The sequence below is a fragment of the Mauremys mutica genome, chromosome 8 (assembly GCF_020497125.1).
Source record: "Mauremys mutica isolate MM-2020 ecotype Southern chromosome 8, ASM2049712v1, whole genome shotgun sequence".
Taxonomy (NCBI): domain Eukaryota; kingdom Metazoa; phylum Chordata; order Testudines; family Geoemydidae; genus Mauremys; species Mauremys mutica.
The window spans coordinates 42734428-42761510 of record NC_059079.1 but is presented as its reverse complement, the minus strand read 5'-3'; the positions used below and the strand labels follow the sequence as shown (position 1 = coordinate 42761510).

Below are 27083 nucleotides of genomic sequence, written 5' to 3'. Positions count from 1 at the left end.
CCAGTTTTGTAGCACCAAAGGATAACCAAAGTCACCAATAAATAAATGTCTTCCCATATGAATGCCTGGTCTAGGTTCACTAGACACACAGAATCTTCTCAATAAATAAATAAATAAATTAGAGGTTCTTGCTACATTTGAAAAGGGAGATTAGAACTCATTGACTTTTAATGCTCATCAGTAAATGCCTGAACCCAGTCTTAGTTGTATCAGCTCTTCCTTCTCCCTGGTTCCCTTGATGGAGTAAGAGAAGGAGGACTGTACAACAGACCTAATGAAACTAAGGATAGCATTGGCTGTTAGGTCTGTCAGATTCACTTCCCTTTTCTCCCCACAGAGATTCCTTTCGTCATTCAACAGGCCCTCAAGTTTGATAAACTTCCATAGGAAGGCTGATAAACATTTACACCTGCAAGTACAGGTTCCAGAGGCAGCTGCTCTCATTGACTGTGTCACTAAACATATCATCAAACCAGATGTCTGTCTGTGTCCAAGCCCTACCAGAAGTGGTGTTCAGATGTGAATTTCTCCTGGAGGAGAGACTAAGCAAAGAGGCAGAAGTTTTCTTCCATAAACTTGACAAACTAATGCAAGTGAAGAAGCTGTGCTGTAAGGCCTCTGATTGGCCCCTGTACTGAAGTGAGCATCGAAGCAAAATCCTAAAGCCCAGTACAGGAGCTAAATTCTGTTCTTCACTTTTACTAAAGCCTTTGAGGTTTTCTGGGTGAGCCAACTACAAGTCTTATTCAAGATCAGAAGGGGTTTGAGGCACTGGTAAGACCTGATGGCTCAGGGGGATATCTGAGAACAGTACATAGGCACATCCACCATGTTGCACTGAGCATCTTCTGAAGCAGCTGCTACATCTACCTGCCTCTTTCTTGCGAGTGAAGTGGCAACTAAGGGAACAGCATAGCACCACAGTGCACTGATGAACCATGTGCTAACCACTGAACAGAGCCAAATCTTGGTAAATCCCCAGAAAGTGAACTGAAGGGACGGAACCTTAAGACTACTAAGAACATGGTGCATCAATGAAGAACTTCTGTAACAAGAGGGGCTATTAAGTACTCCAAACGTACTTAAAAAGGCCCTGCTGTTTGTTGGCATATCTAGCTATTATACCAAGAAGCTAGGGCCAAAGCCTCAAATATGTCAAGAATGCAGATGACTAGCATGAAGCAGCACTGAAAGGAGCAGGGAATGAAGCCCCAATAATTGTTGCTGCTGGTTTGGCAACTGTTCTGAGAGAGAGCAGTTTGCCCATGAAGCAAGCCAAAGATATGCTCTGGGCAACAGACTGACAAGGAATGAAAAAGAAAAAAAAATCAAATCAGTAAAGGACACTGGGGAAATATATAGTGAAGCTAAAGAGTGCTGCTATAAAGTTGGAACCTTCACTACAAAATGCTGGCTGGTCCCAAGGAACTCTGTCAACTACAGTCAGAAAGGAGCAGACCTTGGAATTCTGGGGCTATCACAAAGCACACATACGAAGAGTATGGAATGCCCTCTGGGGAACATTTCACCCAATAATACGCTGGAAAACACAAGGCTACAGTGGAAATCTACTGTAATAGGTATCTCAGAGGAAAGTTTCTGTACTGTTCCCGTTTTTTAATTTTAACATTTTAAGGTGTTTTAAGCTCTACCACAGGGGTCGGCAACCTTTCAGAAGTGGTTTGCCGAGTCTTCACTTATTCACTTTAACTTAAGGTTTTGCGTGCTGGTAATACATTTTAACGTTTTTTAGAAGGTCTCTCTATAAGTCGGTATTATATAACTAAACTATTGTTGTACGTAAACAAGGTTTTCAAAATGTTTAAGCAGCTCAATTTAAAATTAAATTAAAATGCTGATCTCATGCCGCCAGCCCACTCAGCCCACTGCTGGACTGGGGTTCCGTTCACCTAGTTCGGCAGTGGGCTGAGCGGAGCCTGCAGGACCCCAGACCAGGCGTGCAGGTGGGAATGTGGGGTGTGTGTGTGTGCAGAAGCTCCCGTTTGGTGCTCAGAGTGGGGGTGGGGATGCAGGGTGTGTGTGTGTGCAAGAGTCAGGGCATGGGGTGTGCAGGAGTCAGAATGGGGGCTGGAGGTGTGCAGGAGTCAGGGTGTGGGATGGCTGGGTATGTATGTGCGGGCGTGCAGAAGTCAGGGCTGGGGTTGTAGAGGTCAGGGCAGGTGTCTGTGTGTGTGTGCGCGCGCGCGCCATGAGCGGCTCACAGCAGGGGGCTGGAAGGGATATGCCTGATTCCACCCCTTTCCTCAGGGCCCCGTCCGTCCCCACCTCTTCTCCTCCCCGGAGCAGCAAGCGCGCTGCAGCTCCACTCCCCCTCCCCCTCGCAAGGGCGATCAGCTGATTGGCACAGGGAAGGACAGAAGTCTGCAGTGCAGGAAGGCAGCACGCTGGGGGAAGAAGCGGGGGGGGGGGAGCTTGGCTGCCGGCAGGACCAAGCTTCTCCCTCTTGCCCCCGCAGAGGAGAGCGCTGGGGGGGGCGGGGGGGAGCTGAGTGGGACCAGGACCCCGGCAGGTAGCAGCATGTCATTAAAAATTGGCTCGCATGCCGCAGGTTGCCGATCCCTGCTCTACCACAACAGCATAATAAAACGCACACAAGACAGAACAGTGACACCACAAATCATAAGTCAAACAGCAGAATGTAGTTGGGGGGGTGGGAGGGTAGTCTAGAAGTGGATTTGCGTTTTTTATTTGTTTGTTTAAGATATAGACAGGCATCTTATAATCTGGCCTGAGTAAGGGGAAGCGTGTAGCTGCACAGCCCCAAGGAGTAGACCAGGGACCAAACTAATGCAGCCAAAATTCAGTGTCTGCTTCCCGTGGGGGAAGTAAGTTAAACTAGAATATAAGGACATAAGAATGGCCATACTGGGTCTGCCACATGCTTCAGAGGGAACGAACAGAACAGGGCAATTAGCGAGTGATCCATCCCTGTCATCTAGTCCCAGCTTCTGGCAGTCAGAGGTTTAGGGACACCCAGAGTACGGGTGTCCTTTTCCTAGCACAGCTTATTTCCCTCTCCACACTCTGTCAGCTGTGCTGACTGATAATTGGGGGGGGGGGGGGAGTGCAACCTTAGTTCCCACACGTGCACAGATTGAGGGAGTCCCTATGGAATGACAGCTGTTCTTTCCTTTGCATACAATTTATGATGCAAGAAGACTATGCAGAGGAATTAAGAGGGCACCTTACACTTCCTTACTCCCCTACAAGCATGTGGAGGCCAGCTCAAAACTGAGTTCATAGTGAATAAGTGAACTATAATCAAACTTCAACCATTGTCCTTGCAGCACAGCAAACTGTCATCCTAAGAGTCATTTTTTGGTGTTATTTATGCACAGGATTATATGTTTGTGTACCTCATAATTTTGCTCAAAAGCTTCTTCCTTTACATTCTACAGCATACCAATACAGTTAGCATGTTATAAAAATAAAACCAAAACATGTAGCATTGAAAACTAAAGCATAAAATGCAAATGTCATTTATTCTGGGAAAGAAGAAGCCACAGTGCCACACTGGACAGAAACTCTAATTCCACATCCTGTGGCTTTCCATTTCTGGCTACAATGCCTTACAGCATAATTAACAGGCAAAGACAGAATTATGGGTTGTTGTTGTTTTAAAACAACTCAATTTAAATTCTCAACTCTGGTAAACAAGCTGAGTCTCAAAACTCCCCTCACATCTTAGTGTAGTAGTTAATATTTAAAATATGCACCAACTAGAAAGTTAGAATATGTTAGTAGCAAGATAAGACTGACAACCACTTTTAAACATTCATCATTATCAAACTCAATAAAAAAATTACTTACAGTCAGTGAAGTAGACATATGCTGCTTTGTACTTGCTGGATGATTTACTTACAAAGTCATTTATAAGACCATCTATAGACTTAAGATAAAAATGCTAAATTGTAATTTACTATAAAGAAAATAACTGTCATTCGTGTCTATTTTGCCTGCCCTCAGAACAAACTTTTCTTGGTCTATATTTTTGAAAAGTTCGTGTTTTTATTGATCAGTATGGAATCAGAAATACTGTAATCAGGCACATGGGAATATAATCACTGAACTATAATAATTATATATGTCCAGCCCAAGGATGACAAAACAATGAAAGAAGATCAGTAATATTCTCATCTATAGAAGTTGTACAAAAGATTGCTTTAAGGAAGTAAAGAAAACGGGAGAAGGAAAATGTTATGTTATATTGTTATAGATTCAAGTTACTAAATCATTTTCAGATTCAGTCTCTTCTGAACATTTCTGTTAGTACCAGTAGAGCCAACTCTTTTCTACAGCCATAATTTTGAATGGCAGCTTTGTAACAGCTCACTACGTAATGTTACGATGGTTTAGTGCTTCATGCTTTCTGTACTACAAAAAGAAAAAAAAATCAAAAAGAAAAACTAAGTAAAAGTTTTTCCCTTAAAAATACTAACCTTCTTGGTTGGAGTGATGAAATAGATTGCCTTCATATGCGGGACAGGCTCACGGTTTTTATAAACATTCTCCACAGCTAAAAATATATAAAGTTACTCATTTCAAAATACAACTCTCAATATATCTTTCTTAATTAAGTTTGGAAAACTACATTGAAGACCAAGGTTTTTAAACAAAAAAGAAAACTAAACATTGAATCTTCTAATAATGCTCCATTTGACCAGTGATTGTATTTTACATTAGTATTTCCATAAGCTAAAATGGGTGTAAAACTCATTCTATGGAGAGAGCTGAATTACACTTTTAATTGATTAAGTAAGGTCTGTGGGTGGGGCCTAAAAAAAAAAAAACACACACAGGGGCCGGATGCTACCTATCTATAAAGAATCCTGATTTTTCACGTTGGAGGTTAACACAAAGACAGAGTAGAACAGAGTTACGTACTAACTAAACCTCTAGGTCACAATCTTGCAAATTGTTCGACACAGACAGACCTCTGCCCTTACGTAGAGCCCCAGTAAAATCAATGGATCTCCACACGTGGGCCAACATGCAAACAGCAGCTTACAGGATCACAACCTTGATAAAATTATGCTTATATTCAGCATCAGAAGGGAAAAAAAAACAACACAGAGGACCTTTAAGACTCTAGCCTTTTCTGTCCTTTGGCCATTTCTTGTGCAATTAATCTACTGGACATGTAACTGCATGCACAAGTTGGTCATTTTTTAAAAACCCAACTATTTCATGTAACACGTCCTTCCAATAGCTTCTCTGTTTAGCTTACCCATTATACTACAGATATTACATATAGAGGATTTCCTGAGATAGGGCTGCAATGCATTGGTGGGAAAAAGTGGGAAAACTTGCCTTGCTTCCAATCAGGCCACAGCTTTTGTAAATTAACAGAGAATTTCTGTTTCCAGGACTGTCAGTCTGGCACTTTACGCAGCACTTCACTTACTTAGTGGTTAAGAAAAGTTATACCTATTTGTTCTGAAAAATTTTCAGATGGAAACAGCAAAGCAATTTACTACGAGTAAAATACACTTGAAAAGTGAATTACAGTTGAGATTTGAGCTTACTGCTCTTTCTGAAGCGGCATGTGATATATTGGACATATGGAAAGACAGTATCAGCGTAAATCAGTCTTAAAGCAGGACAAATTTAATATCAATGTTTAAATTTACACACTAACGGTACGTCTTCACTACCCACCGGATCGGCGGGTAGCAATCGATTTCTCGGAGTTCGATATATCGCATCTAGATGAGACGCGATATATCGAACCCCAAACGCGCTCCCGTCGACTCCGGAACTCCACTGGAGCGAGTGGCGGTAGGCGCCGTGAGGACGGGTAAGTAATTCGAGCTAAGGTACTTCACGTAGCTGAAGTTGCGTATCTTAGATCGACGACCCCCACCCCCCCCCAGTGTAGACCAGGCCTAAGGGTCCAATCATACAATCTCTTCCTTACTTTAAGTAGCTCCATTGATACTCATGTGAGCAAGAATTGTGAAGTTACCATCCTAAACTGTCTCACCATAAAATACCGATTTAAAAAAAAAATCTATTAAAGATGACTGAAAACTGCTTTCATAAAATTTGAATATATTCATTACCAATTTCAAAATATTACTTTTCACCAGGATGATTTAGGCATCAGGCATCTCAGAAATGCTAACTTTAAACACACTTCAAATAAGTTTTATAGCAAGAAATACTTCTTACTTTTTGAACTTTAAGACAGCTGAGCCAAGGAAAATATAAGTGTTCCCCCTTTAATAAATGGTTTTTACAGGCTATAAAGTTTATGATTGCAGTTTCATCTTCTCAAGAATATAGGTAAATCTAGTCTCAATATATCATATAGGAATTACATCATCAAGTGAAATCTCATCAGATATTCTGCTTCTGACAGAGGCCAATACCAAATGCTTAAGAGGAAGGTGCAAGAAACTCCATAGTGGACAGAGATTGAACTGCCCATCAGGGTACTTTCCCCTTAAACATTTGCAGAAAGCGACTGCCTGAAGAATGAGGAGTTATAGCCTTTATTTTTTATTCTAGCTAATGTAACCAAGAATATTATCCATTTTTAATCCTTTTTATTCTGGAAAGCTCTTGGAATCTGACATACTGTGAAAATGAGTTCCTGTGATAAATGAAGGGGGGGTGGGGTAGCTCCCTTTTATGGACGCCCAGCCAGCCAGTAGCTATAAAATCCCTCTTAGTAGCTGTTCTCTAAATGCTTTACCTGTAAAGTCTCACTGTTGCATAGGTAAAAGGAAGTGAGTGGACACCTGGCCAAAAGAGCCAATGGGAAGGCTAGAACGTTTTAAAATTGAACAAAGACTCCCTTTTGTCTGTCTGTTGTTGTTCTCGGGGAGAGGCAGACAGGGAGCAGTTATGCTGTGAAAAGCTTGGGCCAGGTATGAAAAAAATCATCAGTATCATACCCAGAAACTACCCATCTAAAACCCCAGATATGTAAGTAGATCAGGAAATGTCTAGGAAGACGTGATTAGGTTTATCCCTTTTATTTCTTTATGGCTTGTGGATTCCGCTGTGCTAACCCCAGGTGCTTTTGTTTTGCTTGTAACCTTTAAGCTGGACCTCAAGAGAGCTATTCTTGATGCTTAATTCTTGTAGGTTTTTTTTTTAAACCTAGCAGAAGACTAAGTTCCCAGATGTATTTTCTTTTTTTTAATAAAATTTACCTTTTTTTACAAACAGAATCGGATTTGTGCATCTTAAGAGGTTTGTGCACGTTGTTTAATTAGCTGGTGGCAACAGCTGATTTCCTCCCCCCCCCCTTTTTCTCAGCTCTTCCGGGGGGAGGAGGGATGAAAGGGCTTGAGGGTACCCCATAGGAAGGAATTCCCAAGTGTGCCTTCCTGGGTTCCCAAAGGGGTTTTGCACTTGGGTAGTGGCAGCATCAACCAATCCAAGGTCAAAGAAAAGCTGTAACCGTGGGAGTTTAATACAAGCCTAGAGTGGAAAGTATTCATTTTTTAGAGTCCTTGTGGGCCCTGACCTTCTGCACTCAAAGTGCGAGAGTGGGGAAAATCAGTCTTGACAGTTCCATAGGTTAATTCTGAATTGCACAGAAGGATTTCCTTTTAGGACTTTTAAATGTTACCTTTTAGTTTCATTGGATGTCTCCTTGTTCTCTATTATTGATTACTTTATTCATAGCCATCATGTCCCCTCTTCTCTCCACTCTAAACTTACAGTTCTTAGTCTTTCCATCTTTCCCTGGAGACTACACCTTGATGTAGAGGGAAGGCTTATGTTCCAGTGATCAACAGCTATGCTCGCAGTAGTTTTAACTCCTGATAGGGCCACGCAAACTGGACAGGTTAAAGGATAGGGATCAGACTAAAAGCAGCCTACTGGTCCTCCAGGAGGGAGGCTGAGCAATGGAACAACCGCCATCCATCTTTGTACAAAAGTTATAGAACCACAAAGTATTCTGAGTTCAGTAGAACCTCAGAGTTACAAAAATCTCAGGAATGAAAGTTGTTCCATAACTCTGAAATGTTCGTAACTCTGAACAAAACATTATGGCTGTTCTTTCAAAACTTTACAACTGAATATTGATGTAATACAGCTTTGAAACTTTACTATCCAGAAGAAAAACGATGCTTTTAGCCACCTTAATTTAAATGAAACAAGCACAGAGTTTCCTTTTTTAAAATATTATAATATATAAACACTTTTTTTAAGTAGTTTACATTTAACACAGTAATATCCTTGCTGGGGTGTTTTGGGGGGTTTCTGCTGCTGTCTGGTTGCATATTTCTGGTTCCAAATGAGGTGCGTAGTTGATCAGTCAGTTCATAACTCTGGTGTTCGTAACTCTGAGGTTCTACGCTAGCGGCACAATGGACAGGGATGGCAGAGCCTTTTCCATGACTTAAACAATGGATTCAGATTCAGTCTTTTCCATAGGAAAGTTTTTTCGTGCCTTCAATTTTGGTTTCCCTTCTCTGGACCTCTCCTATTTCTGTTTTCTTGAGATTGGATACAGGATTCAAGATGAGGGCATTCCATTGATTTATATGTGGTGAGAACACTGAGAATGCTATATCCTGTTCTTCATACAGTCTAACACTTTGTTTTTCTTGGTCCAAAACTCTACACTAAACATGTATTTTCACTGAGCTAACAACTGAAAAGACATTCTCAAGAAGTTAGTTTAGTGTCTGACCACATACTTGATTTGCTGCTTCCCTGAAAGTACAGGGGATCATCTAAATCACTTATATAGCATGAAAAACACTGAAGAACACTTTGCCCAAAAGCAAAGTCTCCAAGTGAAGAAAAGTTAACTATCAGCCAACTGTAAAGTTCTTTCAAGCAAGTCTTTCTACACTGGACCTTCAAATTTGATCAAAAATACCAGATTTTAAGGAGAGCAGACAGGGAAAAGGCACATCTCTCAACTGACAGCATAAAGTTTCAAGAGTAAACAGCCAGTCAGCTATGGCAGACACGTTTCTGGATTTTATAAATATGATACCTGCCTACCTGCCACTTTGCAGCACCAGTGCTGCAAGGTTCTTTCAAGAGAGCAGCATTAAACGCAGTTTTTCAGCCTTGCAATTAACAAACCATGGAATATTAAACAAGAAAAGAAACAAACAGTTTCATGGCTTCTCTCATTTATAATAGTAATAATCCTACAGTGCATATATTTATTAGTAAGGCAGCTAGTCTGCCCGGAGGTCACGGATTCCGTGATTTTCTGTTACCATTGTGACTTCTGCAGCCGCTGATGCTGGCTCAGGGCAGCAGTTTGGGTGTGTGGGAGGGGGCTGAGGTTTGGGGGGGTGGGGGGGGCGCTTACCATGGTGGGGGGGGGCGCTCCCCAGGTTCCATAACCCTGCAGCGCCTAAGCAGCAAAGGGGCTTGGGAGGGGCGAGTATTGTGCCATACGTTGCTTGCACCCACAGACCCAACCCCCGTAGCTCCCATTGGCCACAGTTCCAATGGAGCTTCAGGGACGCAGAGCTGAGTAGGGAGCCCCTGCCAGCCCCACCAACACTACCCCCTGTGGAGCTCCAGGCCCTGCACCAGCAGGGGTCCTGGGTCATGCTGCCCAGCCCCTCCCCCAACACCTGCAGCACCCTTGGTCCCCCCACACCTCAGAACACCCACGGCCCCCACCCATGTTTTAGTAATGGGTATTTTTAGTAAAAGTCATGGACGGGTCACAAAAAAACCCCACCACAAACAAAAAAAACCCAAAAACAAAAACCAGGATTCCTTGTGGCACCTTAGAAACTAACAAATTTATTTGGGCATAAGCATTCGTGGGCTAGAAGCCATTTCATCAGAGGCATGGAGTGGAAAATACAGGAGCGGGTATAAATACATGAAAAGATGTGAGTTGCCTTACCAAGTGTGAGGTCAGTCAAACAAGACAATTCAATTGACAGCAGGATACCAAGGGAAGAGAAATAACTTTTGAAGTGGTAATGAGAGTGGCCCATTTCAGATAGTTGACAAGATGTGTGTAACAGTACGGGGAAATTAGTATTGAGGAAATTAGGTTTAGGTTTTGTAATGACTCAACCACTCCCAGTCTTTATTCAGGCCTAATCTGATGGTGTCCAGTTTGCAAATTAATTCCAGTTCTACAGTTTCATGTTGGAGTCTGTTTTTGAATTTTTTTGTGTCAAAGAATTGCCACTTTTAGGTCTGTTATTGAGTGACCAGGAAGACTGAAGTGTTCTCCTACTGGTTTTTGAATGTTATGATTCCTGATGTCAGATTTGTGTCCATTTATTCTTTTGCATAGAGACTATCCGGTTTGGCCAACATACATGGCAGAGGGGCTTTGCTGGCACATGATGGCATATCACACATCGGTAGATGTGCAGATGAACGAGTCCCTGATGGTGTGGCTGATGTGGTTAGGTCCTATGATGGTGTCCCTTGAATAGATATGTGGACAGAGTTGGCACAGGGGTTTGTTACAGGGTTTGGTTCCTGGGTTGGTGTTTTTGTTTTGTGGTTGCTGGTGAGTATTTGCTTCAGGTTGGGGCGCTGTCTGTAAGTGAGGACCGACCTGTCCCCCAAGGTCGGTCAGGATAGAATGTAGATCCCTGATGATGCGCTGGAAAGGTTTTAGTTGGGGGCTGTAGGTGACAGCTAGTGGCGTTCTGTTACTTTCTTTATTGGGCCTATCTTGTAGTAGGTGACTTCTGGGTACCCTTCTGGCTCTATCAATCTGTTTCTTCACTTCAGCAGGTGGGTACTGTAGTTTTAAGAATGCTTGATAGAGATCCTGTAGGCGTCTGTATCTGTCTGAGGGATCGGAGCAAATGCGGATGTATCTTAGAACTTGGCTGTAGACAAGATGTAATAGATCATGTGATGTTATCTGGAGGCACGTAGGTAAGTAAAGCAGTCAGTAGGTTTCTGGAATAGGGTGGTGTTTATGTGACCATTGCTTATTAGCACAGTGAATTTGTTTACTGCCCGTGACCTGTCCATCACTTTTACTAAAAATACCCATGACTAAAACATAGCCTCATTTATTAGCCCAACATTTTCATCTGCCCCAGATTTAAAAAAGTACCCTTTAACAACTATTTTACACTTACCAGTGATGCCTTCTGCCAGTAAATCAGTCATTTTGCCACATGACGACAGTAGTTTAGTGGTAAAGTCGTCTAAAATAATTATCTAAATATAAAAACAAATGAAGCGGCATTTAGGCAAATAATTCAGAATCAGCTACAGTTACTATAAGAAGGTATATTTCATGTTCTTAATTCTCTTTCTTTGATAAGCAGCTGTGGAAACTTGAAACTGAAATTATCTTCTTACCAATTTATTTTCCCCAATTGCTCACTTTATTACTGCAAGGTTGCTATTTTTATTTGAAGGGGTTACAAGTAACATGGATTTTGCAAAGCAACATACACACACACACACACACACTAAAAAATAAGATACAGTAGGCCAATGAACTCCCAATTTGTGCCTATGGCACACGTGCCAAAGGCAGCATGCAACCTATGGCACACGTGCCAAAGGCGGCATGCAAGCTGATTTTCAGTGGCACTCACTGCCCAGGTCCTGGCCACTGGTACAGGGGGCTCTGCATTTTTATTTAGTTTTAAATGAAGCTTCTTAAACATTTTAAAAATCTTCTTTACCTGACATACAACAATAGTTTAGTTATATATTATAGACTTACAGAAAGAGAGACCTTCTAAAAATGTTAAAATGTATTATTGGCACGCGAAACCCTAAATTAGAGAAGTGTTTCTCAAACTATTGTACTGGTAACCCCTTTCACATAGCAAGCCTCTGAGTACGACCCCGCCTTATAAATATATAAACAAGTGTTTTTAATTTAACACCACTGTAAATATGCAGGCAAAGCGGGGTTTGGGATGGAGACTGACAGCTCGCAACCCACCATGTAATAACCTCGCGACCCCCTCAGGGGTCCTGACTCCCAGTTTGAGAACCCTGGAATTAGAGTGATTAAATGAAGAATCGGCACACCACTTCTGAAAGGTTGCCGACCCCTGCTCTAACCATTTCTCATCCTAGGTTTTCCATGACAACTGAGATCAGCCTGGCTGGCCTTACTCAACATTCCAAACTCATCTTGCTTGGGTTGAGAACTTTGTGGCTCAGAGAGCTATTTGCAGAATTTGCTATGTCAGAAGATCTCCTTTAAGCCTGCAGTGGCTGTCTTCATTGTATTTGGTTTAGTGTAAAACCTTCCTCTTCAGATCAGTTTATCCTAAATTATTTTAAGCTTCCTCTCCAGATCCCCCTGAGCAAATTTTATTCTACAGATCTTTTTGTTCATGGCAAGAACAGCTGCATTACCACAATGGGAGTATTTTTATTGTCTGTAACAACCCTGATGTTTTTCTGATTTAAAAAAAACCCAACTTCTAAATAAAGTACCATATTGTCTAACCCTGCTCAAAACAGATACTCTTTAAGTCTGTTGTGTATATGTCTACACTGCAATTAAAAATAGCATCTGGCCTGTGCCAGCTGACTTAGACTCATGGGGCTTGGGCTAAGGAGTTGTTTAATTGTGGAGTAGATGTTTGGGCTCAGGCTAGAGCCCAGGCTCTAGGACCCTGCAAGGTGGGAAGGTCTCAGAGCTCGGGCTGCAGTCCAAGCCCGAACTTCTGCATCGTAATTAAACATCCCCTTACCCTGAGCCCAAGTCAGCTGGCACAGGCCAGCTGCGGGTTTTTAACTACAGCATAAGTATACCATATCAGGCCAACACAGCATTCCCACCACTGGAAATCAATCAATGGAAAGTTACAGAAAAATGAGAGTCTGTTGTGTCTTTCGGGAAAATAGGGTAAGACAAAACCTGAATTTCTAAAGTTTAAAAACCAACAGAATCACCTTTCAGGTCTTCTTTCTACATCACTAGGAAATCAGAAGACAAATCCATTTGTCCATCTACTACAGGTCATTTAATGAAAGTGTTGTGAAGAAATCTCAGGTAAGCAAAGAAATAGAGTCAGCGTACTTAATGAAACAGACTATTGCTTTTAGTAATTCTAAAGTGTTACAAAAAGCAAAATGAACTTTACCTTCCATTCTTCTTCCTTCCTACAATCATCAAATACTGATAATTTTAGCTCTGTTAAAAAAAAAAAAACTTGTCAGTTTAAAGACGTACAAGAAAACACCATAACTACTTATTCAGTAACAGTTACATTTATGGAGATGTCAAAAAGCACAACATGTAATATTTTGCTAGGTAAGTCTCTGGAAGTATCATTTTTGCAACTAGTCCTTTGCTCTATTTTACAAAAAGTAGTGCAAAACTTGAAGCTGTAGTTTTCACTTGAACTAATTAGTTTCAAAATTTACAGATCCATATAATCAGTCCAAATGATTATCCTGATCCTGCAAACATTTAGTCACATTCATAACTTTATGTTAGAGAACACTTCCTACTGAATTCAACAAGACTCTTCATGAGCACAATGTTAAGCTAACACTTAGTTAACGTGCAGGATCAGACGTATATATACACAAATAAAAATATGCAAAAAACATATTGCATACTTTTAAATATATAGCTAGGCATTTTTGCTTTACTCTACCATCCCAAGAATAACCTATGGGGAAAAAAAACTGTTTTAGAAAAGAAAAAAGCAAATGCTTGGAAGTATGATTCCTTTTATATTGTGATCTCTTCGAGGAGCAACTGTCATTTGTTACGTTTGTACAGAGCCTAGCTGCAAAGGATATACAGAACAAATATGCCTTGATTGATTAGTAACTACTGATTCCTTCTGGCCCTTAAAGATTGGAAAAGCTATCCACCACTGTTTATCCCAAAATAAGATCCACCTAGGAAGACAAGAAGAAAATGGTTCACATCATGCGAGACACTTTGTCTAAGGACCCACAGTCAAAGTCAGGAAGCTAATTAAAATGATTAAAGGAGAATATTGTTACATCTAGGCAAGAATCTCTCAATTTGAATATGGATAAAACCCCTTTCTCCCTCCCAACCTACCTAAAAAGAACTCTTAAGTTACGATGTAAGGGTGACACGCTGCTTTCTTATGCAAAGTGACCCATTACACATTATGAGTGGATAAAGAAATGGTTGGGGAAGATGCAAGTTAAGCAAATTAGAAATGTTACTGTAAGACAGAAAGTCAAATTGAACAAAATAACTATTACACCAAGAAATCCAAGCAAAACGTTCACCCCAAACTATACGTTGTTTTCTTTGGAACTCAAATACACTGTAAATAATCTTTCACTCCATAACAGAATCTGCCCATTCGTTCGCCTTGTGAGTCAGATCTACATCCTTCTCTACATGGAAAATGTCTCTTGTTCTATGGCAAGCCCAACATAATGTAAACTGCTCATGTACAAAGTGTATGGAGTATGTCCTCCAAATTTAAAATATTAAGGATTTTGTTGTTCTCTCTGTAAATAACTGTTGTACTCTAGAAGTAATAGGAATTGTCTGGCACAAGGAAAAAAATATAAACCAGGGTATAACTTAGGATATTAAGAGAACTTGCTTAAAGGGGAGGATCCCAGTTGATAGCAGGGGCTAATAATAAAATACAATCCTTGAAACAAATCAAACTTAAAAAACCTCCGATAAGGAAAGGATTAAAGAAATTTGTTATATATCATCACCATCTATTGCAGGGATCTCAAACTCCAATCACCATGTGGGCCACGTGAGGACTAGTATATTGGCCTGAGGACTGCATCACTGACACCTTTTCATATAAAGATACAAAAGCCCCCCCACCCCCTTCTGCCCCGGCCCGCCTCTGACTCCATCTGTTCCATGAGGCCCCGCCCTTGCCCTGCATCTTCCCATCCCTTCCCCAAATCCCCACCCCATCCCACCTCTTCTCCACCTCCTCCCCATAGCGTGCAGCTCCACCTCTACCCCCCTCCCTCCTGGAAAGCGCTAAGCACCACCGAACAGCTGTTTGGCAGCAGGAAGCACCCGGAGGTAGGCAGAGGAGTGGGGATACGGCACGCTGGGGGGGGGTGGCAGGTGAGAGGAGCTTGGTGGCTGCAGGAAATAACTTCACTGGCCTGAGAGCTGCGTGTTTGAGACCCCTGATCTATTGGATAGTGATGGAAGCAACAAAAACAAACTAAAATCTAAGCACTCACTTGGCATGTGTCCAATAGGAATAAGAGCCCCTTCCTACAAGTCCTGAAACTAGGCTATATAAACTCAAGTCACCACATGCTCTTGAGAATTGACTGAACCCAACAAGCTGAAGAACCCAAAGCATGACAGACACCTGGACCAACCACGTGGAAAGGACTCTCCCCCATCCCAAAGTTAAGAGAATAAGAAGTATTCAAAGAGTATATTACAGAATAGAAGGGGAAATATCTTGCTGAGTCTACACTCTCTAGTGAGACCTCAAATAACCATATTTTAACTCCCTTTATTCATCCAAGCAATTGTTCGGGGGGGGGGGGGAGAGAAGAACTGTTTTAAGCAACTGTTTTTAATATTCTAAATTTGTCCTTTTGAGACCAATCCATTCAAACTGTACTAAATACACTCTTCAAAGTGCCTTAAAAACAAGTGCCTCCCTGGAAGTGCGATAATTGTGTTAGGCACTAATGCATTAATAATAAATCTTAGTAATTTCCATTGTTCTTTGATATAACTGCTGAGCCTCAACTCTAGTCTATGATAACTGCTTGCACAACTGTGATGATGATGGCAATCACTCGTTACCGACTATCATCATCTTCCATGGGAGTTATGGGTCCTCAAAAAGCTAATAAGGCCAATCCTTGAACCACAAGTTCTCTTACAATGAGAGCAGATGTTTCAGGCTCAGCAGAAGGCTGTTGACCATGACTGGAAGACAGTCTCTCCTTACTCCTGTGCCTCTTATCTTCGGCTTGTCGGAGATCAAGTTCAAAATGCAGAGGACCATCATGTAGGACTTCACTCCATTTTAAGCGATCCTGGGGAAGTGTCAATGTCAATATCACACTTTTTTAGATTGTCCTTAAGCAAGTCCTTATGACAACAGAAGCATTATAAGAACAGCCATACTGGGTCAGACCAAAGGTCCATCCAGCCCAGTATCCTGTCTACTGATAGTAGTCAATGCCAGGTGCCCCAGAAGGAGTGAACCTAACAGGTAATGATCAAGTGATCGCTCTCCTGCCATCCATCTCCACCCGCTGACAAACGGAGGCTAGGGACACCATTCCTTACCCATCCTGGCTAAGAGCCATTAATGGACTTATCCTCCATGAATTTAACCCAGTTCTCTGTTAAACCCTATTATAGTCCTAGCCTTCACAACCTCCTCAGGCAAGGAGTTCCAGAGGTTGACTGTACGCTGTGTGAAGAACTTCCTTTATTTGTTTTAAACCTGCTGCCCATTAATTTCATTTGGTGGCCCCTAGTTCTTATATTATGGGAACAAGTAAATAACTTTTCCTTATTCACTTTCTCCAACCCCTCATGATTTTATATACCTCTATCATATCCCCCCTTAGTCTCCTCTTTTCCAAGCTGAAAAGTCCTAGCCTCTTTAATCTCTCCTCATATGGGACCCATTCCAAACCCCTAATCATTTTAGTTGCCCTTCTCTGAACCTTTTCTAATGCCAGTATATCTTTTTTGAGATGAGGAGACCACATCTGTATGCAGTATTCAAGATGTGGGCGTACCATGGATTTATATAAGGGCAATAAGATATTCTCCATCTTGTTCTCTATCCCTTTTTTAAATGATTCATAACATCCTGTTTGCTTTTTTGACTGCTGCTGCACACTGCATGGAAGTCTTCAGAGAACTATCCAGGGTGACTGCAAGATCTCTTTCCTGATTAGTTGTAGCTAAATTAGCCCCCCATCATATTGTATGAGGTTATTTTTTCCAATGTGCATTATTTTACATTTATCCACATTAAATGTCATTTGCCACTTTGTTGCCCAATCACTTAGTTTTGTGAGATCTTTTTGAAGTTCTTCACAATCTGCTTTGGTCTTAACTATCTTGAGCAGTTAGTATTGTATGCAAACTTTGCCACGTCACTGTTTACTCCTTTCTCCACCCATGTCACGGTACCCTTCTTTCACCTGAGAGAACAGGACCTGCTTTGGGAGGGGATGGTTTGGAATCCAGACAAAATGACCAGTCCAGTGGAATTGCTGATAGATCATTACCTCAATACCGGTGGTGTTAGCCTCTTCCAGAACACTAATATTGGTGCGCTTGTCTTCACATTTGATCTTCAGAATCTTACAAAGGCAGCGTTGATGGTGCCTCTCAAGGACTTTCAAGTGGTATCTGTAGGTTGTCCAAGTTTCAGACCCAGACAACAGTGTTGGGAGAATAACAGCTTGATAAACAAGAAGCTTGGTCTCTGTTTGAATGTCATTACACAAACTGAATCTATTTTCCCATGTTAAGTATCCTCACACCTTTTTGTCAACTGTTTGAAATGGGCCATCTTGATTATCACAACAAACTTTCTTCTCATGATAATAGCTCATCTTAATTAATTAGCCTCTTAGAACTGGTGTGGCAACTTCCACCTTTTCAGGTTCTCTGTATGTGTGTGTGTGAGAGATTTTTATATATATTTTTTTTTTCTTACACTATGTTCCATTCTATGCATCGGATGAAGTGGGCTGTAGCCTACAAAAGCTTATGCTCAAATAGATTTGTTAGCTTCTAAGGTGCCACAAGTACTCCTGTTCTTTTTGCGGATACAGACTAACATGGCTGCTACTCTGAAATCTGTTCGAATGTCATGATCTTCAAAAACCTGTGCCATGAACAAGAAAAAGCTACACTGGCACAGCTCAGGTGATGTTGAATTTCTGCATCAATATCTGCCTTGGATGACAGATGACTTCCAAAGTAGAGGAAATGATCGACATTCTCCAGTGGCACTCCATTGATTTTGATAGATCAGGCATGTAATACCTCATCTGGAGAGGGCTGATGGCAAGAAGACTAAAGTGCTCCAATAAGAGTGAAACCAAGACATGCGTAAGCATCAGCAAACACATTCAAGATAGTTTGGAGATCTCTCTCAGAGTGGGCAAAGATTGCATTGTCATCAGCATACTGAAGTTCCACAATAGATGTTGTGCAAATCGTATTCTTGGCTTTCAGCCTGCTAAGCCTGAACAGCTTTCCATCCATTCTGTAAATGATTTCAATACCAGCTGTAAACTTCCCAGCAATTAGGTAAAGAATGACGGCAATAAAAATCGCAAACACGGTTGGTGCCCTGTTTGACTCCTGTTTGTACTTTGAAAGGTTCACTCTGGGAGCCAATGCTGCTCAGAACAGTTGCTTTCATGTTATCATGAAGCAATTTTAGGACATTGGATGCCCTCATAAATACATCAATCTTAGAAAGTACAGTCCAGAGAGCACAGTTATTCACTGAATCAAAGGCTTTAGTTAGAGCAATAAAAGCCATGTACAGTGGTTGGTTTTGCTCCCGACACTTTTCTTGCAGCTGCCGTACTGTGAAGATCATATCCACAGTTCCACAACATGGTGGTTAACCACTCTGTGGTTGTATCTACATTTGAGTGGTTAACTGTTGATTATATATTAATGTTGTTCTGGCTGAATAAATAAATTGTTGGTTGGTTAAGAATAAGCAAGTGTCCTGATTTGAAAAATACTGTTCAAGTTAAAAGTTGACTTTAAAAGAAGCCAGTATTTGAACTAGTAAGCTAGCAGTCTCTGGACTCAATAAATAGGGGGGTCAGTCTACTGGATTCTATTAGATACTGCCATATGCAGTTTGTTAGTCCTTAGCTTTAAAAATCTAACTAGCACTCTGGCAAATTCAGAAATTCACCCTCCTTGCACACTTACATAGCACAACAGGATGCAGTCTGGTAGTTGCCTTTAGGTGCCACCACTTTATAAACGCTAAATAAAGAAGTCTGACTAAACTATTCTGTTCTCTATTTCCAAAAGCTCTATTTCAGTCACAAATATCCACTATGTTTAAAACCACTAAGAAGTGTGTCAGACCATTTATTCAAAATGAAACACAAAAGCAAAGGAAAAAAAAATCAGAGTTGTCTGAAAACATGAACCAACATCTCAACCCACATTATTACAGAAGTACTGCAAAATGCATGGTAAAGTTTCAGGATGGTAGGAAGGCATGCAGCTTGGAGGGCATCCATCTAGTGTTTGTACATATACTATGCCTGCTAGATCCAACAACCCAATGTTTGCCATGATTACATGGCTGTATAATCTGTCCCCATCCCAACTATTTTTCTTCTTTTCACTAAGAAATCTGTAAGCAGTACAGGAGTAAAGCTCCCCCTTTGAATCCCTTAAGGATGCCATATGCTGCCTCCTCCTTACTCAGGCCTTCCTCTATTTTCGTTCTGCGTGTTTTTTTTAGAATTTCACTAAAATTGAGATTATTTTGTCACACAACTCAGCTCTGCCACACTACATAATTTAGCTCTTACTGTGCTGCACAGTGAGATCACTCAATTTCGTGTTTACAGTTGTTTCTGAGGGGATATAACCTGGCATGTTGTGTTCATGCTATTAATGAACATAACTAGAGAGTTTTAAAAAACCTCAACTTCTCTAACCCCTAAAGCCCTTTATCATTCCTTGCTATTGCCTTATGGGTTGTTTCCAATTCTAATAATTCAACTTCCTTCCCATACTACACAATCCAAAGTTGTGCATAACGCTCCAGGTGTGGTCTCCTTAGACTTTTGTATAGAATCACACAGATCCCTGTGGATTTCTTCTCTTATTAATGTGTCAATATCCATTTTCTCCCTGTATTTCTTGCCAGAAACATAACTGGTAGTTTTATGCTAATAGCTAACAAACTTAAGAGACCTTTCCTGATCAGCACCTAGCACACTAATACATTGTTGTTTCAGACCAGTCATTTTTATAACACTATACTTATTACCATACATTCTTCTAGATCTCATTTTCAGAAGATCAGATAGGAATTTTTAAAGTGCAACCAAATCTGAAATAATTCTATTTTCATTCCTGAGAATGCTCAGCCCAGTGATCCAATTTTAAATTAGACCTTGCATTGTATAAAGACCACATTGTAAAAATAAACTTATTCCTGGCAAATGTTTGCTACTATCATCTCAATTTTCAGTGAAATATTTGTTTTAGTTTCTTGGCCAAAAACTAAAACAAAATGTTTCAAGTAAATGTTAAACCCACTTGCTAGCTCATGTCCTAAATCTCATCTACCTATTATTGGTATTAGTTGGCATTCCCACTCATGACATCTGAACAATTCTTCCAAGTCATCAACATATCACATGAACATCACCCCTGTGGCACTCCAGCTGTCACATCCCCTGAAGCTGTACTATTCACCAAATTCACTGGCTTAGCTTGCCAAGGCAGTTGAGTATTTCACCATTAGATAACTAGAAAGACCGGAAGGCTTTCAGAACAACTATCTCAGGCATTTCAAATGCACCTATCATCATAGTATCTAGGCACCAATTATAAATGCAATTACGTCTAGTATTGCACCTTTGTCCACACCCATTTCCTGAACCTCTTTTAGAATTTTTTTTTAAATTAGGTAGCACCTAATGTATTTGTCCTAACTGCTCTCCTTCCAATCTCTCCATACATGTTCAAATAAGTGTTCTTTTATGACATTTTTCTCTCCTAGTACCTGATTCTGTGAAATAATCAAGAGGACCCCAAACACACACACACATCTCTCTGGCAGAATGGTGTCAGTGATATAAACAACTGTTTCATTCAAACCAAAATGCACTTTCAATTTCTCAACAAAAAATAATTTATTTTTTTTTAATTTTCAGATTTGGTTCAAGCCAAAGTGATTTTGCTTCATTTTTTTTTTTTTACAGCTGTAAGTGAACCAAAAAAAAGTCGGTTATCTGCCCAGTTCTACTCCTTATATCTAAAGAAGCATTATTTCTACAAGCCATTTCACATACTTCATTTTTACAAATTCAATATGCAAAACCACTTCCGCCTACATCTTTAATCTGATTATGCTCGCTCTTGCTCCGACAATGCCACCTTCAGACCCCCCCTTCATATCCTCCTCTCATCCTGAGGTTTTTATCCATATTATTCCCTATGCCTAGAACAACCTAATACCAACATGCCAGATCCCTCCTCACTTTCTTCAGCCAAACACCTCCTAAAAGTCCATTTTCTTCTAGAACCCCATATCAATGAAAGGCCCAATCAATTCAACTTAATGTGAGAGAATGGACAGTAGTAAAGGAGAAGTAGTTCTAAAGATTAGATTATAAGCAATCCAAATATTAAGTACATAATCCAATCTACATATACAAAATGATGGTGGTCTAAATTAGCTGTTACCACTCAAGAAAGATCTTGGGGTCACCGAGAATAATTCTTGGAAAACAGTGTTTTTGACTACTGCTGCACCTAACAATGTTTGCTAGGGTGCTACAAGTACTCCTTGTTCTTTTTGCTGATACAGACTAACACAGCTACCACTCTGAAACCTAACAATGTTAGGAACCATTAGGAAAGGGAAAGGTAAGATAGAAAAATATCATGTCATTATATAAAGGCATTGTGCACGCACACCTTGAATACTACATGCAATTCTGGTCGCCCTATCTTAAAAAAAAATAGAATTGGAAAAGGTACATACAGAAAAGAGCAACAAAAATGATAGGGATGGAACAGAGATTAAGACGACCAGGACTGTTCAGTTTACAAAAGAGATGACTAAGGGGAGGGGGGGGGGGACATAATAGAAGTTTAATGCCATGAATGTTGTGGAGAAAGTGAATAGGGAAGTGTTCTTCACCCCTTCACGTAACAACAAACAGAGACTACCCTCCCCCCCAATGAAGTTAACAGGTAGCAGGTTCCAAACAAATATAAGGAAGTACTTTTTTTTGCAGAACACACTGTCATTCTATGGAACTTGTTGCCAGGGGATGTTATGAAGGTCAAAAGCATAACTAGGTTAAAAAGGGAATTAGATAAGTTCATGAAGGATAGTCCATCAACAGCTGTTAGCTAAGATGTTCAGGGACAATCCCATGCTCCTGGTATCCCTAAAACTCAGATTGCCGTACGCTAGGACTAGATGACAAGGGTTGGGTCACTTGTTAAATTGCCCTATTCTGTTTATTCCCTCTGAAACATCTAGCACCAACCACTGTCAGACAGCATACTCGGCTAGATGGACCATTGGTCTGACCCAGTACAGCCATTCTTATCTTACATAAATAGAAATAAACTGCAATACCACCATAAATAAAGTGGCATACAAAACTTAAGTCAAATCTCAAAGTTGTTCTTTCAACCCTCACCCTTCCTTCCCTTGTCCCTATACACCAGGGGTCCCCAACCCCCGGTCCGCGGCCTCTTAGAAACCGGGCCGCGAACCGACCCAGTGGAGCTTCCGCAGGCATGCCTGCGGGAGGTCCAGCTGAGCCGCGGGACGAGCGCTCCCTCCGCAGTCGTGCCTGCGGGAGGTCCGCTGCTCCCGGGGCTCAGCTGGAGCTTCCGCAGGCATGCCTGCGGAAGCTCCACTGGAGCCGGTGGACTTCCCGCAGGCGTGCCTGTGGAAGCTCCAGCTGAGCCCCGAGAGCAGCGGACCTCCCGCAGGCACGACTGCGGAGGGAGCGCTCGTCCCGCGGCTCAGCTGGACCTCCCGCAGGCACGCCTGCGGAGGGTCCGGCAAACGAAACCGGTCCCTGGACCTAAAAAGGTTGGGGACCCCTGCTATACACAGTCACACTCACTTGTTGTTTCATGTATATGACTAAAAACTCCTCAGACCCAGGTCTGATATGTAACATTTATTTATGACATTAAATTAACTTAATTTGTAATGTTAATTGCCTCACGGCTGTATAAACAAATAATTAAGAACTTAGCTAGATATACATATAATATACTGAATGTAGATTTAGCACTTCTTGTTTACCCACATATTGAGAACCAAAATGACTCAGGCTATGTCTACACTACAGAGTTTTGTCGACAAAAGTTATACCGCTTTCATTAAACCGCTGTTGCATATCCACCCTATTCTACATGTGTCAGCAGAGCACATCCACACTAGCAGCTCTTGCATCAAACACAGAGAGCAGTGCACTGTGGATAGCTAGCCCACTATGCAACTGACTGCATAGTGCTTTGGGAAGGGTTTGCAATGCCTCATGGGGCAGGTAGAGCATCACATGATGCAGGTTTCTCGACCCTATCATTCCACGGGCATCCTCATAAATTGTCTGTCGCTTTTCAGCTGAGGTGGGAGGGCCAGGGAGCAGTGTGTGACAGGAAGTGTTTAGGGGGCGGGGGGAGACAAACAGAATGTGTGTTGGGGAAGAGCAACTGTGTGACAAACCTATCCTGAGACAGGGGGACACCAACACCCCCACATCAGCCCCCAGCTCTGCATGGCACAGCAGTCTCTTCCCCTTTCCCTCCCACAAAGCAGCAGCCTGCTTTGCCTGCCTATGGTTCTTTGATTCCTTCCAAGTTCTCCCAGAGCCTCCTCAGATGACCGGAGTGGCATCCTCAGCAGCTCAGTGCAGCACAGCAGTCCCCACACCAGAACACAACAGTTCCACCCCCGACCAGCAATCTGCCTGCTGCTGTGTTCCTAGTGCAAGGGAGAACAAGAAGATTCCACCCTAATGATTTGCTCTTTGCTGCCGGAGCAGAAGGCATTCTCAGCTGTCAGAACTTCCCAGAGCTTTGAAAGGGGAAGGGCACATACCTGCAGGGCAGCCGAGTTCAAAACAGGGAGCAGAGCGGTCATGGCAGGCATTGTGGGATATCAGAGGAGGCCAGTTAGGTCAATATAATGAAAGGCAGCATGTACACTGATGCTTTGTCGCTTTAACTATGCCACAAAAAGCATTATGCCTCTTGTTGAGGTGATTTTATTGTGTCAGCAAAAAAATAGAGTTTTGCTGCCCAAAAGTAGCTTTATAGTCTGTACACTTCCTGTGTTGTCAGCAAAACACAATTTTTGCCAACAAAACTGTGTAATGTAGAGAAGGCCTCAGTGAGAAAACTGTACATTGGGAGAGGGCATGTGTTGGAGAGTTTACTAGATAGTTAACTATCTGCAGGACTCTAAAGAAGCCCTGGTTCCCCTTTTCCTTAAAAAAGGGTGTTTTACTTTTTCCAGAAGGGGGAAAAGTGTTGCCCCTGGACCATTGTCAGGGCTCCATTTTTTATACCAACCCGTAACTAGCACATGTCTGATAAACATGAAGCTCCCACTATAACACTTCTCTGAAATGGTAGAACTCTTCCTCACTACAATTCCAATACTTCCTGCCTGTTATGGAAAGGAAGGGAGAGAAACAGTTCTTCTGACTGCTTCAAAGCCTTATTTTTTTGTTTGTTTGGGAGTCCTCCAATACCCTGTCCATCTCCCACACAAGACATAATTTCTGATATTTTACCTTTCCACCAGCACTTCAGCTATTGAAGGGGGCATATCTACTATATACAGACTCATTTTCTCAGGGTGGGGAAAATCCTTCTCCTTGGACAGCAACAGTACCTGCCTCTGCTGCTGCTCAGAGTGACAGAAGATCGAGTAACAGTGAAAATGACAGAGACATCTGAGTAGCAAAAAAAGTGTTCAGTCTCTTGGTAGTCTCACTTTTTTGCTGCTTTGGAAAAATCTACAGGGAGCACTGAAGAAAGATTCAGGAATGTCACACTACATGGGTATATATACACAACCTTAAAGGCTAGAAACTCAGCTGCCATCTTGCAACACCAAAGGAAAGTTTACATTCTGTGGACATGGCTTCATTCCCTTGCATTTTCCAAGAAAACTTTCCAGTCACCAGTGAGGAAAAAAACAAGTGACTCAAGTTCTGAATGACAAACCCAATTTTCAATCTCTACATACTTCTGTGACAGCAACTCTCCCAGGGCTACCAAATTTGACAATAAGCATTGGTAATAAATGCTTTGTCCTCCTCATTTATTTCACATTTTCTGAAATGCACATCCATTTGTACTATCATATACAGCAAAATCTTTAACTACTAACTTTTTTTCAAATAAATTTTCTGATTGGACTTCTACTTTCCCAAATATACTGTGTTACTAGTATCAAGTTTCCAGAAGACAAATGTTCACTACATCAATACATATTCAGTAAAATTGACCATCACCTTGAAATATGATGAAAATCCCCTTTCAGAGGCATTGGCTCCATATGCTAAAAACTGCTGCATTTGACAGTGGGTGTCCTCCATCCAGAGTTGGCAACCTCCCACCTCCCTCAAAAGCCACTGAAGGTGACTGTTCAGCTAGAGTACACAGTGCCAACGAACTTCAAACTTTGTCATTATCATTTTTTTCCTACAATAGGTGCTCCACATGGTAAACCCTGTCAACACCATGACAACAGTTTTCGCCACTGATCATAGAAGATTAGAAAACACTGTGCTTAGAACAGCATCAATGCTGCAGTTTTTGTAACAGAGCTATTCCCTTATAACAGTCCAATGAAAAATAACGATCAAAACAAAGGCTAAACTAATTAAACTGCTGCAAATTGGAGCATAGAGAAGAACTTAAGAATAAAGATCTGTTGTCAGTGTAGTAAGTCAGTGCTACTTCCCAGCATCTGTAGCACTTCTGTAAAGAAATAAATTGATGAGACCAACAGGATTTCCCAGGCCAGCGAAGAAAGGACCCACACATGGGGCAAAACCTCATTTTTCAACATATCACAGTCTGTATTGCGCTTCCGCAAAACATTTACAACAGGCCCGAGCCTTCACCGACCGGGGACCCTTCCTGGCGCTCACGAAGAAGCGCGCGGCTCCGCAGCAGGGCGTTACACACCGCCCCCAAATGATTAGGCAGAGGCAGCAGCTCAGGCCCGGCAGGGCCAGCGGCTGTCTCCCGTTCAGGGAGGCACGGTCCATGCCCCCGCAGCAACCAGCCCTTGACCCTGCCGCTCCGCACCCTCTCGGCGGCGCGCAGCAGGCCGCGGGCTCAGGCTCCGGGAGCTCAGAGGCGGAACGCAGTGACCCACCACGGGCTGGGGGAGGGGGCACGCGGAGGAAGGCCCCCAAAGGCGTGAGGGCAGGACCTCAGCCCCGGCTCCCCTCACTGGGGCTGCCAGGCGCGGCGCAGCCGCAAGGCGAGTGCTAGTGCCGCAGGGGCGGGACTCGCTATCTCGGCGCCGGAACCGTGTCAGCCCTTCCCTAGAGAGAGGGAGCGAGCTGCGGGAACCCGCAGGGACGGGAAGGGCAGGGAACGTGGGTGGGTGCCCCGGACTTACTCTGCCACACCAGGCTCTTGAGACCCCGCTCCCCGGACGCGGCCCCCACCGCAGCAGGCGCCATCTTGCCCCCAAACTCCACCTCCACCCTGACGTCACTTTTACACAATCCCCATCCTGTTTACGCTTCATCTACATCATCCCCTCAAAGTCCGCCCTCTGACCCTGCTTCTGTCTAGGAGCCACGCCCCTCCAGCGCCGCGCCGCGCCGCGACGTAAGCCGAGCGGCGCCGGAGTGCGCCCCGCGGGGCGGGACGAGAATGGGGCCCATATCGGAGCTGCGGGCTAGAAGACGGGCCGGAGAAGACGGGTGGGTGTTAGTGGGAGGGTGTGGCTGGGCACGGCTCCGAGCAGAGGCTTACTGGCGGGAACCGAGCGTTATCTGGTGTCACAGGAGAGGGACAGTATACTCCTCTCCACCACAGAGCACTGGCGGACCAACACCAAAATCATGGTCCATATCCAACCAGGCCTGGGTTGTCCCAGACTCACAGACAGACCCACTTGCACCAGTGCCCTCCCCAATATCAAGTAGCACTCACTCACCATACTACTGCAGAACCTAAAGGCAATACAGGAGCAGCCGAGAAGCATGCATCAAACTCCATGAGCCACATACAGCGCCAGGCCGGGTGTTTACTCTCATTCCCTTCATATCAAACACAAACCATCCTATTATCCAGTTTTCCTGTTGTCTGAGAACAAAATGCACCTGCATGAAGCAGCTGACTGAAACTAATCTTTGGCAAGATGGACAATTATGTATGTGTGGGAAGTTACCCAAAAGAAATGGTCATAACT

General features: G+C 42.5%; 1 protein-coding gene across 2 annotated transcripts in view; it reads right to left on the bottom strand.

The window, feature by feature from the left end:
• STXBP3 (syntaxin binding protein 3) overlaps positions 1–26391 on the bottom strand; it is a 54610-nt gene extending 28219 nt beyond the window's left edge. Inside the window, exons 1-5 of one of the 2 annotated variants that reach the window (XM_045027298.1) lie at positions 26283–26391; positions 13056–13105; positions 11076–11157; positions 4461–4537; positions 3832–3910 (exon numbers count right to left, since the gene is read on the bottom strand). In XM_045027298.1, coding sequence (XP_044883233.1) covers positions 3832–3910; positions 4461–4537; positions 11076–11157; positions 13056–13105; positions 26283–26346 — 352 coding nt within the window. In that variant the 5' untranslated portion in view covers positions 26347–26391. Of the gene's footprint in view, positions 1–3831; positions 3911–4460; positions 4538–11075; positions 11158–13055; positions 13106–13536; positions 13574–26282 lie in introns of those variants that run through there. The other variant, XM_045027299.1, reaches the window with a different exon arrangement.
• Between the last annotated feature and the right edge of the window lie 692 nt (positions 26392–27083).